Below are 15,876 nucleotides of genomic sequence, written 5' to 3' on the forward strand. Positions count from 1 at the left end.
GGGAGCCACAGGCTCCTGTCCATAAGCCAGGTCCACTGAATTAGATAACAGGGCCCACAGCTTTGAACTGAGAATGTGAGCAGCTGTTAAGGAAAAACTGAAGGATGGAGGTGGGGTTGCCACTTTCTGGTGCTTTGGGACCACAAATGGGTGCAGTTTTGGGGAAGAAATGTTTGAGTGCTGAGGTTCCTGTCAGATTCTTGTGAAGAAAGAGCCCAGTCATGGAAGCTCTTTAGGAAATGTGGACTTTAAATGAGGCATTTGCTGTGTTCAGTGCAGGGTCATCCTGTGAAATGGGGTAGATTCAGAGCAGGCTCTTTGCTGGTCTCCTCTGATCTTTAATTAAGGTATTAGTGTTTGCTGCTCTTCTGAAACCCTGAAACATTGGAGTGTGCTCGAAGGAGGATGAGAAAATGCTCTCCTTGACTCAGTCTCCTCTAGTGAGGGGGTTTCAACACTCACTCTGTTAAGCTTACTGAAAACTTAAGATGAAACTATTTAGTCCAAACTCTATCAGACAACAGTAGTGACAGGTTTGGGGAGGTTTTGTTGGGTTTCGTTTGGCTTGAGGTGGACAGTGTTAGCTGAAAGCAGAGTTTCAAACTAAACACAACTCCCTTCCCCTGGCCGTGAATGGAATCAATGTATGGGCATTGCTGGGGGACATGGGGTGCATGTTCAGGAGACCAGGTTGGGTGTTTTTAAAAGGCAGGGAGAACTTTGGGGTCATACAGCCCCCCACCCTTACGTGTGTGTGAGTAAATCCTCCTCACTGACAGGAGGTTTACAGGTGAAAATGAATCTGAGCAGATCAAACAAGAGTGTCAATAGCCGGGGCTGCTGGGGCAGTGGGTGGTTGCTGTTGCAGCTGCTGGAGGATGGAGCCAGCAGCATGGTCCATAGTTGGTCTGCTGCTGTTCTGGGGTGGCTGTTACATTTGTTCTTAATCCAAATTACCCTGGGATTAAAGTCTGGGTCTGAAAGCTGCCAGTTACAGCTCTGGAGAGGGTTCACACCACCTCCAGAGGGCTCCAGCAACAGTCTGTGCTGTCCATGCCGGGAGTGTGTTGTGGGATCAGAGCAAAGGTCTGTCCACAGCATACTGTGCCTTGAGTGAAGGTGGCATAGCTCTTGAGGCATGCTGGACACTGACAGCTGAGCCTGGCCCCATGCTGATGGATGCTCTGCTTCAAGGGCTGGTCAACACTTCCAAAGGGAATTGGGGATCTTGGATTCGCTGCTCGTGCTCAGAGTGCAGCACCCCATGTGTCTGATTGTGCAGGGCTGCTAGCACATTGCTTGTTCTTGCCTGGTGCCTCGGTATCTGTTCCTCCATGCAGTCCCTTCCATGGAGAGGAGATGGGTGTCTCTTACATGTAAACCCTGTGACCTATTTTGTTTTGATGTTTAAAGCTCATGTATAGTTTCTGTCCTCTACCTTTGGGTCTCATGGAGCAGGACCTGACACTTGAGAATCATTTCCAGGTTACCTTACTTCTCTCTTTTGTTTCTCTCCCAAGTGTGGAGCAGGCACAGAAATGCTGGGATCTGGAGAGGTGATTCCCATGGCAAAGTCGTCTTTGGCTGTGGTTCTCAGCTGGGAAGGTTTTGGGGTTGCATTTGTTCTCCCTTGCTAGTCTGCAGTGCATAGCAGAGCCCAGTTCAGTCTCAAATGAGAAATACTCCCCAAGCTTGTATCATTGATGAGTCCTGTATGTAAGTTATGTTACTCTGTGCGGGGTCCCTTCTTAGCAAGGAGTAATTCAATGTTTTTGTTGGGAAAATCACCCGTGCTCAAAACGACCAAGCAAGGACCGTGTCGCCACAAACTGGGTTAGCTGGTGATTGGAGGTACCAACTAATGTTAGCCTTTTAACAGGGTCAGAGAGGGATTAGTTCCTGTTCCAAAGGAAGCTTTGTGGATGACCCCGCTGCTGGGGCGATAAATGGCGGCGCTCATCGGTTGGGCCCAGATTGTGCCATCTGTGTTTCAAGTGTGGTTTTAAAGTAGTCATAAAAGTACGAGAGGAAAAGGGACCTCCTGAGTCACCGAGTCTGCTCCCTCCCTCGTGGAGGCAGCAATCATCTAACACCATGGCACAGGCAAGATCATAGATCTGGGAACGCAGAATGTAGGTCATGCTCGCAGGGTGGGCATCCTGGGAAGCAGGGAACCGAGATAGTTAACTGAATGAATAAGGGTTTCTCTGGCAAGGATGACCAAGATATTCCTTTGGTGCTTACTAGGAGATGCTGTCTGGCAGCATAATGAAAGGGACATCTTTTTGTGTGTGTGTCTGGCATTGGAGAGATTGCAACTCAAATGCTCCTTGCAGTTTTCAAAGGATGTTGAAAAAGCAGGAGAGACCTCAGGAAAAAGCCTGAGGAAAATCTTTATTTGCAGGGCTGGAAAGAGAAGCAAAAAGGTATTTGCTTATTGAAAAATGACTTGACCCATCGCTTCCAGGAAGCATTCATGAATAGCTTCTTGGCCAGTAAGCAAGGAGATACTTGGTTCAAATGAGATGGAGATGAGGGAAGAAGTTGAAGCGAGCTAACCTGTAGAGCAGCTTAGCAGTGACAGTGGTAATTTCTTGTTCACTTGAATTCAAGGGAGTGGGGGTGGTTAAATCTTAATTAGAGAGTGAGTTTGGATGAGGTGCGGGGTTTACAGCCGCAGTTACAGGAGGCCTTTCCTGTAACACGGCTCTGGGAGGAGCAACGCAACTTGGAAATGTTGGTGTCAGTCTCATTTTTTGCCTGGATTTGTGTTCAGGTTTGCTCTGCCAGCTTTGGATAACAGACACACGCTAACAAAGGCAGGGACTGTAGTGATAGGACAAGGGGTGATGGGTGCAAACTGAAGCAGGGGAAGTTCAGGTTGGACATAAGGAAGAAGTTCTCCCCTGTGAGGGTGCTGAGGTGCTGGCACAAGGTGCCCAAACAAGTGCTGAATGCTCCATCCCTGACAGTGTTCAAGACCAGGCTGGACCTTGGGTGACATGGTTTAGTGTGAGGCATCCCTTCCCATGGCAGGGGGTTGGAACTGGATGAGCTTTAACGTCCTCTCCAGCCCAAACCAGTCTGGGATTTTATCTTCTTAAGGTAGAAGGACCTTGGAGGTGTGTGCTGGATGGAGGTGGCTTGCCTCAGACATGCACCTAAGGGGATGTGGGCCTGTAGAGTTGCTCTGTGTGTGCTCTGCTCTTCCACACTGCAGCTCCTCTTGTGGATGAGCAGCTTTGCAAATGAACATTGCACTAAAAAGCTCCCTCTCGTGGTGCTGCTGCATTTCCAAGGTGCATGAAGGCAGTTCCTGCAAAGCACATACGTCTCTTAATACTCCGTATCTTAGTAAGTTGTGCTTCAAAGTGTTTGCAGGCTTTTTGTTGAGGAAATAATACAATTATTAAAGAAGGGTTGGAAGAGTCTTGTTTAGGAATTAAGCCAATTTACTGTCTCTTAGCAGAAGTTATTGCAATGACTTTCTCCTTGCTTAAGAATTGAGCACTTAAGGCTGTTAAATGTTTGTTTGTAGTGGATGGACCCATCTGCCTGATAGACTGAAAAACTGTCAGAGTCCTGTTGAATAAATGGAGCTTCCAAAGCTGCTGCTTGTAAAAGAGCTGAAGTAGCATTGAAGTGTGCTGGTGTGCAGGCTGTTCATTAGTGACATTAAACCTCAGAACCGCAAGGTGCAGAAAATACCTGTTGTGGAAGCTTCTGTTCTCTGCAGTCACGTTACTTGTCCCAATGGACAAGATTCATGGTTCCTTGCTAGAGCAAGGGTCTTAGGAAATTCATCACTTTTTGGCCAAAAACGAATACCAGTCATTAGCACATAGGAGCTGTGTGGAGCTAACCGGTCACTGGAGTGGTGTGTTTCCGTATGCCATGCTGTGAATGAGGTTTTCTGTAAGATAATGCACATAAACCTCTTCATTTGCTTTCAGAAATGGAGTGGACGAGCTTGCTTCTGTCCTGCCTGAAGACAGGCTGCTTTTTAGCAGTGGCTTCGAAGTCTCTATCTGTCCTGGGAACCCTCCTATCTTTATTTCTTTAAGGCTGAGCCTGAGCTGGAACTTGTAGGCACAGGTGGGGATCCTGTTCCTCCTGTTGTGGCCCAGTGGCATGCCAGCTTTCCTCTGGGCTTCTCCCCAGAGCAGCAGACTGTGCCGGGGGATGTAGCCCAACCAGAAGAGTCGTCTGTGCTCAGTCCCACCTCTTTGACTTTGCTGATGGCCTGCAAGCACTAGCCCTGAAGCCCAGTGGCTGTGCCATTGCCTTCGGGAGCTGAACTCCTGCTCCTCTTCTTTTTATTCCTGTTTCTCATCCTCTGCAGCTCCTTACTGCAGGATCCTGTTATAGGGTAGTGCATGGCCCGCCTGGAGACTTGGCATCCACTTGGCATCCTTGGCTTACTACTCAGCTAAGCAGTCAGTCAGCATATGCCTCTTTGCTTTCATTTACTCTCTCAGCCTAAGCAAAGCGTTTAGGATCTTGCAGTTTGCCCTTTGGCAATTTACTGTTGTCACCAGCATGTCCCAAGGGTGCTGTGTGTCGTTACTACTGTCTGTCCTCTCCTGCTTTGGTTGCCTGTCTTCTGTCTGTCTCTGCACACAGAGCGAACTCCAGAGTTTTGACTAATGATGAAACCATTTGGTTCGGCTCGGAAGCCCCATTTGTTGCATCGAAGTGCAGCGCTTTCAAATTGGGTCCTAAATGCTCCCAGTCATGTTTCTCATCTCAGTTTGGGGTCTCAAATGATTCACCAGATAGCAGGATGTTAGAAAGGAGTGTCAAACATTTTCTTCATCACACTTACTATTTTCATTGCATTTGGTGTTCTGGCAAACAAGATAGTCAGTTAAAGAAGGGTTAAGTTTATCTAGTTTAGGGACATCATTCAGTTGGACACCGGTCTTTGTGGTGGTGTTAAAAGAACAAGAATGGTTGAGAAGCAAGGCCCCCTGGTTAAAGACTGAGCATCCCTTGTCATCCTGACTCCTGTTAGATGGTCATCTAATTTCCGGTTCATCTTTTAATTTCAGCCTGGCCTTGGTAAGTTTTGATGTGCTGAAAATGCTTTGTAGGCTCAGAAAACTCCCATATTACTAATGTGGAGGTCTGGATTAGTCAATGTATGTTTGATAAAACACACAGATTGGTGTTCCACTTTGCTCTTCAGTTTTCCTGTGCTCTCAGTGACTCTTGCATCCCTTTTCTGTAGTTGCGAACGTACCTGCTTCTGTTCTGGTGGCAGGATGAGGTTGTCATAATACAGAGCTGAGCCTGGATGGTTGTAGTAAGAAAACTGCTTTGCAAATCCTCTATGCTTGTATTAGACACTAGTTTTTCTATTAAATACGTTTGCTAAACCAACAAATCTTCTGCTTATGCTGCTGGTCTTACTTCAGTTGCTGTAGTCTGCCAGTGTTGAGGAAGCATTTTCCTTGTCCTGGTAGAAAGCTCTTGTCTCACTCTGCTGTCAGTAGCTCTCGTGCATTATCTCCATTCTGTAATTAGTGATAATAAGATAATTTTATAGATAATAAATTACTGTCAAGTTCAAATCAAATCTCATTTGGTTTAGTGAAGCTGGGTATTGCCAAACCAACTGCATGTGAGAGATGTCAGAGATCTGAAGGATAAAATTGCTTTAGAGTTGTATTTATAAATAACACTGCCAGTTGCAGGTAGTCCGTCAAAGAAGTGATCATCTTTTGGTAATTGGCCATATTCCAGCTGTTCGGAATGTTTGCAGACAAGGAATTAAAAGAAGCAGCTTTTTCCCCTGTTTTTAGTGCAGCTGCTGTTTGTTTTGGAGACCAGCACTTATGAACACAAACTGCTGCGTTTGTCCTTCCCTTACAGTCTCTGCTATCAGATGTTAGTCTTCCCGACTGAGGCAGGATCATGGGTTATGAAACTTGACTTTGTTCTGTGCTTTGCGTGGTGCCAATACTGGATTTACGCATGGAAGTGATGTCCCATCTCAGAGCGGGTTTATTCCTCCTGCTGGGAGGGTTGGACCTGCTCAGCAGCAGCGCTTCCCAGGCAGTTCAGGCTTGTTGGACATGGAGTAACTGGGAAGCAGATCTTGCCATGGTGGGGTGTGATACCTGACAGGTTGGGTGCAGCCCTCGCTTCCAGGCAGCTCTGTGCTGGGCTCCTGCCATGTGCAGGGCTGTGCCATTGGAGCTGAGCAGGGTTTGGGAGCCATGGAGACCTCTCCCATGCTTTTGACAGACACGTAGAGAAGCTTCCTTCATTTTCCTTGTCTTTTGATGAAGCTCTTCTGTTTTTTGCAGGACTGGCAGCCACCATTTGCATGTGATGTCGATAAGCTTCACTTTACCCCAAGGATCCAGAGGCTGAATGAACTGGAGGTAAACTGGAAAGCTGAACATCATTTCTGCTCCAGAATGTTGAAGTATTGTTTTACGAGTGGGCTGTGTTTGACTTGAGCTGGCATCACTTGGGACCTCTGAACGTCAGTTTTTAATTAGCAGAGAAATTCATCTGTTTCAGAGCCTAGTTAAAAACATACCAAGCATAACAAGTCAAGTTAGTGCTCATTAAAGGAACATAATTTAGGCCTTTTCCACACAGAGGTGCTTATAAGAGGTTAAACTCACATTCTCAAGCACCATAGATTTGCGTCTGCATTTTGCACATGCACAGCATCTTGTAGAAGAGATGAAACACTTAAAGTGCTTTAAAAATAACAAGCCATTTGGAAGAAACAATTGCAAAATCTGGATTCAGTTGGTGGAAATTTGCTGTTCGCAAGCACATTCATTCACTGCTGTCATGAATTCAGCCTAGAAGAAGGGAGCAGCAAGGAGTCCTGCTTAGCTCACCACTGGTATGAGCGGAATGACGAGGACTCTTTGCTTCCCTGATTTTTCTCATAATAAGCCATAAATGCTGCTTTATATTTGGGCTGTTAAAAGCCAAATTGTAATAAATTATAATACACATTTATTAACGTCATAAGTGTAATCAGTCCTAGCAATGCAGCTCGTTTAGGTGGTATTTAGCAGTAATAATGCATTGCTTGTCTCTTCTCAGAAAGCACTTTTCTAAATGCAGTAAAAGTTAAGAGAGAGTGACTTGGGGAAGGACTGGTGGTGTCTGTATAGGTTTGAATTCCTTTTTCCTGCATGTGACAGAGGGGAAAAATACCAAATGCCATTGCAGAGGGAAAAGTGAGGCAGGCAGCTGAGGCTGCAGCATTAAAAACCCTGGGATACAAAAGCTTCATCTGCCTCTAGCGTGCAGATCATTTGATTGTTTGCTTGTTGGTTTTTCAGGCCCAAACTCGTGTAAAGCTGAATTTTCTGGACCAGATTGCGAAGTTTTGGGAGCTCCAAGGATGTACGCTGAAAATACCACATGTGGAGAGGAAGATCTTGGATTTATTTCAGCTTAATAGAGTAAGACTGTTACAGGGGAGAAACTTGTCCTAAAAAGATCTTGTGTTATCTCAGTTTCTGGGATGGTATCACAGTTGTTCAAGGGAGATTTGGGGGTATATTTAATCTGAATAAAAAGTATTTTGTTAACCTAACATAGCCAATGTGACAAAATCGTAACAAATATAATATCATTGGCAGTTTTCTTGTGAGCTAGGAGGTCAGATGAAATTTCCAGGTCTTCTTTAGAGCTAACTTGGATACTAACCGGTCAAGAGTAAACTTAGGCTTAACTGAAGAAAGCTTCTGAACAATGACAGCAGTGAGAAAAAGCGTTTTCCATTAGAAATATGGGAGGAAAAAAAAAACCAATTATTTTTAGGCTGAAGCTTGTTAAGCTTCTGGAGAAGTTTATGTATTCTGATAGTAAGGGCTTTGGTTCGCTGATCCCAAGGTTATGTTTAGCATGGATTTTATGTGATTGCTTTTGAGCCTATTCTGTAAAATAGAATACTTGTTCCAGTGAGAAGTGATTGGGCTGTGCTAGCAAATCATGGAGGAATACAAAGTGGACAAATTGCAGCCAGAGTAATTCTCACAAGTAGGCTGAATTACTGCTTGGTCGTGTAGTACAGGTGCTGACTTGCAAAGTAACTGCAAAGTAACAAGGTTAGGGTTCCTAACAGTAGGATATATGTGAAGTATTTCAGTTACAGCTTTGAAACAACTTTCACATTTGGGTTTGGCTTTTTTCTTTTAATCTGTCCACTCTGATTTAAAACAGCAGTTGTGGTGGTGTCTTGCTTCTACACAAGCAGTGCTTCCCTTAACCACTGAGAGCTTTAGTACTAAATACATGACCTTTTTGTGTTTTCGCTTTTTAGCTGGTTGCAGAAGAAGGAGGGTTTGATGTCATTTGCAAGGAGAGAAAATGGACCAAAATAGCCACTAGGATGGGATTTGCTCCTGGCAAAGCCGTGGGCTCGCACATCCGCGCGCATTACGAGCGCATTCTCTATCCTTACAACTTATTCCAGTCTGGAGCAAGCCTACTGGTAAGCTATACTGAAGCTAACTGAAGTCACGTTCATTTAGCAGCCAGTCTGTTCTGTTCTTTTAATTGATGGCACATTTCTGAAGCCTGCATTTTATGCGTTATGGCACGCAGAGGACAAGATGCCGTCTGTGGTGGTGATGTAGGCAGTTCAGAAAGCCATGGGCAGACTTGACATCCAAAAAGTAACTTCTCCCTGACTGCTTTGAATGCTGCCTTTTTGTATTTTCTCTCTCCACAGAAGCCTCATGATAATGAAGTTTCAGACTTCCTGTAAGGATTTCCTTTTAGCGTGGCTTTGTGAAATGCAAAATAGTGCTGTATTCAGAGGTCATTACAGTCCATGTCTGACAGAACAAGAGTGCTGTGAGTCTGGATCACTTGCACATAGAGTGACTGGGGAGCTACATCACACTATGGGAGTTCTGTGGCAGTAACTCATTTTGCTTTCACTAAGGATGTCCACATTGAAGAATTCTTCATGCATATTGCAGTGGAGTTAACAGGATGGCTTGGGACTTTTTGTCAAGCTTAAATCTTCATCCTTTCTGCTTAGATTTGGCCCTTAAAACAAAACTCAGGGTTGGTTGAGAGTGGAAGCAGCATCTCTAATGAAGAATAGGGCTTTTCTTTTTGAGCAGTAGCCATTTATTCAGAAAACCAAAATAGGCTGCAGTTACCAACATCCAGCTTTTATTTGAAGCGCTCTTTCCATGATGATCTTTCAAGCAGAGGAGTGTTGACCTTTTTTAAGCAATAAAAGCCCTAATCCTGTGACAAGTATGTCTCTGTCTGCAGAAGTCAACACTGGCCTTTTACATAAAACTACCAAAATAGGGGAGCTTCTTGACATACACCAGGAAAGGTTGGCATTGAAGGTTGAAGGCTTTTTACTTAGCTAGTGCTGATGACTCTTCAGTGAAAATCTGAGATTCTGCAGACCCTTCAGAAGAAATAATTGACCTGTGGTAGGTTTGAGTATTAAATGGCAGATAAGAACAGAATACAATTGAAAATATAAAGCTTTGTGCTGGGGAAAGTGCTGTGTCAAAACTATTTTGCCTTCCCTCAGACACATTCATGTTTAGCAATGGAAAGCAAGACCTTTGATAACCTTGTGTGGATTTATTAGGTCTGAAAACTGCTGATTCTCTTCTCTGTTGTTCTTTTTGAAGCTGGTGTGTTTGGGGACGAGCTTTGCTCTGGTGTTTTTAAGGTGCAGTTGCACAGGGAAAGACCTAATTACAAGTTGTAAAAGAGGGAACATCCTTTCATTCATGGTTTTCTCAGTAGTGGACCCTCTTAGAAGAGGAAAACTCTTCTCAAAAGAAGAGAACGTGCTTCCTTTTCCATTTAATTTCCCAAGCACTCTCTTGCAAAGGGCACATAACGTTTGTTGCAGACTGATGCTTGGTGGGTGCAGATCTGGAGATGTAGGTGAGGTTTACTTCCTTTTCCAAACACCTCCCCTGACCTCCCTCAGAGCTGTTAAAATATTCCCCTCCCATACGTGGCAGAGATGTGTGTTTTCAGTGAACTGAGAGAATCCACAGAAATCTGTTGGCTTCAGCTCACTTTTCACTCTAAGGCTTGACTTCCTTCCTGACAATGTTGTCTTCCAGCTGAGTTTGTTTTGCAGTACAGTTTCTTTTTGAGGAAGAATGTCAACTGAGACTCCTTTTGGCTTTCCTCCATGTCTTCTCTGGAAGTGTGGTGCTTTCCCAGATGCTTCTTGTGTAGGTGTCCGTTTTATTGTATGTCTGCTCAGTGCTTTCCTGGGAATCCAAGCGTCTGTGATTCTGGGTTTTGAGGGAGATGTAGCTATTCCATTTGACAGCTGTCAGTGTGAGGTGTGTGCTTCCTTCTTGCAATAGTTCAACAAGCCTTCTGAGAGAAGCTTTTCATGCAGGCAGGATGGGCACCTGGAAGGGCCATTCACTGCTTACTTTTAATTATTATTAACTTTTTAATTGGTAGTACTTGGAATATCCATTGGCTTCTTTCTGCAAAAGCTGAAAATAACACAGTGATTTCCATTGATGACCGTGCCGTAACTTAAATCTCATCCAGATCTGTGTATAGCATTAATTGTTTATGTGTGGCTTAAATACATGTTAAACTAGCTTCAGGAGTTCTTTGACTGGAGATCCCAGCTGAAGATACTTCTGTGTCCATACTCAAATAGTGAATCTGGCTGGAGCTCCGGAGGGGTGAACAGATAGCATGTTTTTATTAAAGCTCCTGTTCGGTCAAACAGCAAAAATCCCTTAAATCAGGCAATGTAATACTCCAGGTAGCTCTCCACAGGGATTTATATAGCTTATTCTTATCTTGAAACACTGAACTAGGCAGGTCTTGGGTGTTTGTCTCCAGAGCAGTTACAGTAAAGCTGTTGGGGTACTGGCTCTTACTCTCTGTACCTCACTTGTACTGTGAGCCATAATAACCATTGGTATGATAACAGTCATGCTATGTGCCAGAGAGATAAATACCCCCCTACGTGAATGGAGGTGTCCAGAATCTTCTGTCAGTGCATCTTCTGGGATGCATTGCCCAGATAGTTGCATGATTTAAAGTACAGCTGCAGTTGGGGGGGCTAGTGATGGTCTCATGGTGGTGTGCTTTTCAGTGAATGTAACTGGATTAATAATTCTGGGTCTGGTCTCTTTACCAAGCTAAGGCTTTAATATCCTGAGTGGGATTCATATGTCCAAAGGTTTATGTGTATATGCCTTTAGTAAAGATGTTTTGTGAGATGGTTTCCTAGGATCCTTTGTTTTTACTGGAGCAATTAAGGACCCCTGGAGTTGGGTCGTTCTTACCCTCAAGTGAATACATAACTGGGGTTATATCCTGCAAGTACAGGCAGCCTGGGTGATGAGCTTTTTAAATTGCCTCCTAAATCTGGAGGAGATTAAGTGTATCCCAACCTTTTCTCCCTCATCTTCTTGACATCCTGGAGGCCTTGTGAACATTCCCCCTGTGTCCTTTGCCTGCCTGCTGAAGGAGCTGCTCCTTAATGCTTTGAGATGATGGGATTTGAGTTCACTCTCTGCCACCATTTGGAGCTGGAGGATTATATGAGGAACCATCTTCTCAGAATATAATGAGATCCTGATCACAGGCTAGATCATAGTGCGTAGGATGAGCTTATGGTAAATTACTGATGGAGGCTGAACCTTACCAGAAGGGCTCTGCTGGGTGAGAGAGGAAAGGACTGAAGGAATGGCACCTAGTGTCCTTGCTTAAAGACACTGCTTGCAGTTGATCAAGTCAGTCTGGGAATAAACTAGGTTGAGGGGAATTCCCATCCTTCAGACAGGACTCACATTTCTAGTTCTTAGGTACAGCTGAAGATGTTAATTCACATCTATTTCATATTACTGCTTTGCCTTGGGCTTACTGAGGCACTGGAAATGTTTCTGTGTAAACAGTTGTTGAAACCTCAATGTTTAGGAAATGTCTTCTGGGCTGTTTTTCAGGGGATGTTCTTTCTCTTTTTCCCCTTGGCCACCACTGCAGGGAGGCAAGTTCCATGATTTGCTGGTTTTCTCTTTCAAGGTTTCATTATCCTTTTGTTTAGGAAAAGCTTTCTAGATATTTGCTTTCAAGGCTCATGTGGCCTCTGTTATCAGAAGTCGAAACTTGAAGTGGAAAAATCTGTTTCATATGAGAACAAGATTCAAGGAACCAGTTTTTATAGGAGCCATGAAATGTGGCAGTGTTCTGGGGAGTATTAATGCCACTTGCTTTAGTTCTCTCATGGTTTTCCTATTTTCTGGAGGTTTCTTAGAGCAGTGTTGTGGACTGGCTGTGGGTGAGAGTTAATGATACCCTGCTACCCTTGACTGATACTTCCTGTTTTGGTTAATATTCCTTTCAGCATGACCTTGTCTTCTGAAATACCACTTTCTCCTTTTCCACTGCCCCTTCTGATAGCATTTGTTTTGGAAAGTCTGATTCCTGTGCTGTCTGCTTTAGTCCTTCCACCTCCGTGGTGGCTCTCTTGCAGTTCCTGTCCTCTTTCAGTCGAGCTGAGAAAATGCTTGTGATGAGAACAGATTAACAGAACTGGGGGCATGTGGATCCGGCAGTTCATGTGAAATACTTCCTAACAGCATAAGACTTTTTCTTCCTTTAGGATTTGTTGTTTGCTCTTTAGTCTGTTGTATTTTGTCTGCTGTTGCTGACTGGTTTTGTCAAACTTGGAATTATCATTAATTATTATTTTTCTTGCCAAGTATATGTACAGTTTACAGCAACTTAATGTGTTCCATCCTGGGGCCTTCTGTGATTCTGTGTTCATTCAGCAACTTGAAAGAACTAAAACTGTTCTTGCAGCTTCTCTCCTTCTGTCCTTAATTCATGCAGCAGAGTTGTCCTCTCCAAACCATATAAAGAATGCAATGTTCTGCAGACAAAACTGTACTCCTTGAAGACTGGGATGTATGATGGGCTGTAATTTACTTTTATATTGCTCTGTATGTTAGCATTGCAGTAATGCAACCTGAGAGCAGTACAGCAGTTTCCAGTATGCTGTTGATACAGACTCCAAAAGCACAATCTACTAGAAGAATGGGTGTTAGTATTCCTATAGAGAGGTGTTTGGTGCTCATAACACTTAAAGGATGACTTCAGCTCTATTTAAGATCCTTTATTATAGTTACTGCAATCAGTTAAAGGACAGAAAAAAGCGATTTTGTGACTTACTCAAATCGGTCGTGTTACAGTTGTCATGAATGCTGTTTCTATTAACTCAGCACAGTGATTGTGGAAGCCCTGTCTGCATTCTTTCACATTAGCCAGGAAATTGTTCAGCACAAAGTTTGGATGCGAGGTGGAGGCAGAAATGAAGTAATCAAATTGTCTTTCTTCAGTGCTTGCAAAAACCAGATCTCACCAGTGACACAAAGGACAAGGAGTATAAGCCCCATGATATCCCCCAGAGACAGTCTGTTCAGCCGTCGGAAACCTGTCCTCCTGCTCGTCGAGCAAAGCGCCTCAGAGCAGAGGTGAGAGAATCTTTGTATGGGCAAGTGCTCTGTGGTGACCGAGTTTGCAGCCATAATGCAGTGGTGGAAGTCACGCTTTGAAAGCTGGGCCAATAAGTCCTAGAATTTGAAGTTCAGGGAGCGGTTGATTGTGTGAGTAGCAAGATAGTGGTTGCATGACCTCATTTCCTTAAGAAATCGGGCTTAAAAAACACAGTGTTGGAGAAATGCATCTTTATGCCGAGGGATTTGGGAGTTGTTCTCCCAGAGTCTCAAAACTTCAGGGAAGAAATACAAGAACTGGAAAACATTATTCTGTGTTGAAATCTCCACAGTCCACTGAGTGCCCTCAGTGCTCCAGCTTTGGCTGGAGGATGTTCTGCTTGTCAAGGGTCAGAATCTCTGAAAGCCCAAAGTCCTTGCTCCTTTGCTGAAGTCATACTAAAAACGTGGTATCATGACTGGCACAGGCTCTTTGTAGGATTTCCTTTCAAATCTCTCCAGGTTATTCCCTCTCTCTGAACTCTTTCTCTTTTTTTCAATAATTAAATACAGGTATTTCAGAAATTCAGGTTGCCTCTTTAGATTTACTCATTTGTAAGTCTAAAATGGTTCTTTGATTTTAAATGAAGTCGTCGGAGCCTTCATCTGACTTCCATCTGCCTGGCTTTTCCCTAGGACAAGTCAGGTGACAAGTTTTCAGACCTCCATTGTACCTCAGGGAGGTGCTCCTGTCTCACATGAGCTTGTTCCCTGAACCTCTGCAGCCCTCTCTTGGCATTTACCAGAGTGGGCAGGAGGGGGTGAGCATTGGATCCCTTGGGTACACAGCCTTCCTGCAGCTCTGCCCACCGGGATGTTCCAGGATCATGGGTCCGCACTTGGGCAGGCAGCAGTGGGATGGATGGATGGACGTGAACCTTTTCCCATATACAAGCCTAAAACCAAAGCGTTGTGTCTTCATGACTGATTATTTTGTTTTGGTTTTCTTTAAGGCAACCAATATTAAAAGTGAGTCTGACCCTCCAGAAGCAAGAACTCACAATCTGAGACGGAGAATGGGATGTGCACCTCCCAAGTGTGAAAATGGTGAGTGGGGACTGAAACAAAATGGGATTGCAATTGCTGTTCCTTTGTGCAAACGGTTCAAGACCAGAGTTAAAATGCAGGAGTTGGAACAATACAAAGTATTAAAAAAAACCCAAACCAACCAGACTTCATTTGCGAGTTGAATTTGTTGGAAAGGTCCATTCATGGCTGTGACATCTCTTTGGTTTTGTGCGTGGTTATCTTGGAGAAGATACTTTTGGTGGAAGCAACAATTTCTCCTTGTTTTTTAAACCTCAGTGTCTGCTGGGGGGCAGTCAGCAGCGAGACTTGAGCCACGTTTCTGTTCTGTATTTTCAATGCCCAGCATCAATCCACTGGCTTTAAATAAAGGAAACTCTTTTAAGTCTGTATCAGATTTCACATAGTTTTAGGAAAGAAATTGAAATCAGGAAATGAAACTCACGAGTGCAAAGGATCGTGTGAGCTTCAGTATCTAAGAGGATTGGGAGCTTCAGCATCAAGTTCCCATCATAGAATTGTTTTAAATTCCTTCTGTCAATAGCCCTGAGTCTGTTGCATCCTTAAGAAATAATAATTTTAGATTGAGAAGAAATGTTTAATGCCATCAAACAAAAGAATGAGCTTGTTGAGAGCTAATTTGGCAAAGCAAATACAGGGACCCTGTGCAACTACTGCTAACTGAAATGAATGAAGCAGCTTCTCAGTCTCTTTGTGCATTCAAAAGAGTTTTTTCCTCCAAGAATTTGTGTAGATTTTGGTCTTTCTTTTTTCTCCTCCTGAAGAGTAGAAGCAAAGGCTCCAGACAGCATTTTAATGCCTAAATGTCTGAAGGATGTAGACTTTTTTCTCTTTAATAACTGTGTTAGCTCTCAGACTCCAAGATTGTCTCATGTCCATGTGTAAAGCTCACATGTAACTTCAGCCAAGAGCTTCATTGCCTGCTTGTCTTCAGCACCAGAAGTGGTACAAGAAACTGAAGCGTGAAGGTCGTTGTAGGAAGCTCTTGTTGTTTCATGTCTCCATGTGACATGCTGCTGTAAAATCAATGGAGTGATGGAGCTACATTTGTTACCACCACATGGAAAGAAAATCTTAGCTTATGAGGATGCTCATAATCTAAATAGGATTTAAAATACCCACTCGAAGAATGCGGGCTGTGATGGTCATTGCTTGCTCGTGGGGGTATGCTTGGTGTTTCTGATAGTTGCAGGTGTTCAAATCTTGTCTTAAGCTAACGGAAACAAGTGTGTGTATAGGATAACAAGGAATTCAACAAATAACTGGGAGTGATGCAGTCTGAAAGTAATAACAAATAGTAACAAGTATTCTGAGCACTAAACCG

At 43.9% G+C, this 15,876-nt stretch overlaps 1 protein-coding gene across 1 annotated transcript in view; it reads left to right on the forward strand.

Annotated features, from left to right (window-relative positions):
* Nucleotides 1-15,876, forward strand: part of KDM5B (lysine demethylase 5B) — a 49,756-nt gene that overhangs the window by 5,390 nt on the left and 28,490 nt on the right. The window contains exons 2-6 of the mRNA XM_057396562.1: nt 6,312-6,389; nt 7,317-7,439; nt 8,303-8,473; nt 13,350-13,484; nt 14,459-14,552. Of these exons, the coding sequence (XP_057252545.1) occupies nt 6,312-6,389; nt 7,317-7,439; nt 8,303-8,473; nt 13,350-13,484; nt 14,459-14,552 (601 nt within the window). The remainder of the gene's footprint in view (nt 1-6,311; nt 6,390-7,316; nt 7,440-8,302; nt 8,474-13,349; nt 13,485-14,458; nt 14,553-15,876) is intronic.

The sequence above is a fragment of the Pezoporus wallicus genome, unplaced genomic scaffold (assembly GCF_028554395.1).
Source record: "Pezoporus wallicus isolate ANWC-B61680 ecotype Strahan unplaced genomic scaffold, APGP_CSIRO_Pwel_v1 contig_14788, whole genome shotgun sequence".
In the NCBI taxonomy this organism is placed as follows: Eukaryota; Metazoa; Chordata; class Aves; order Psittaciformes; family Psittacidae; genus Pezoporus; species Pezoporus wallicus.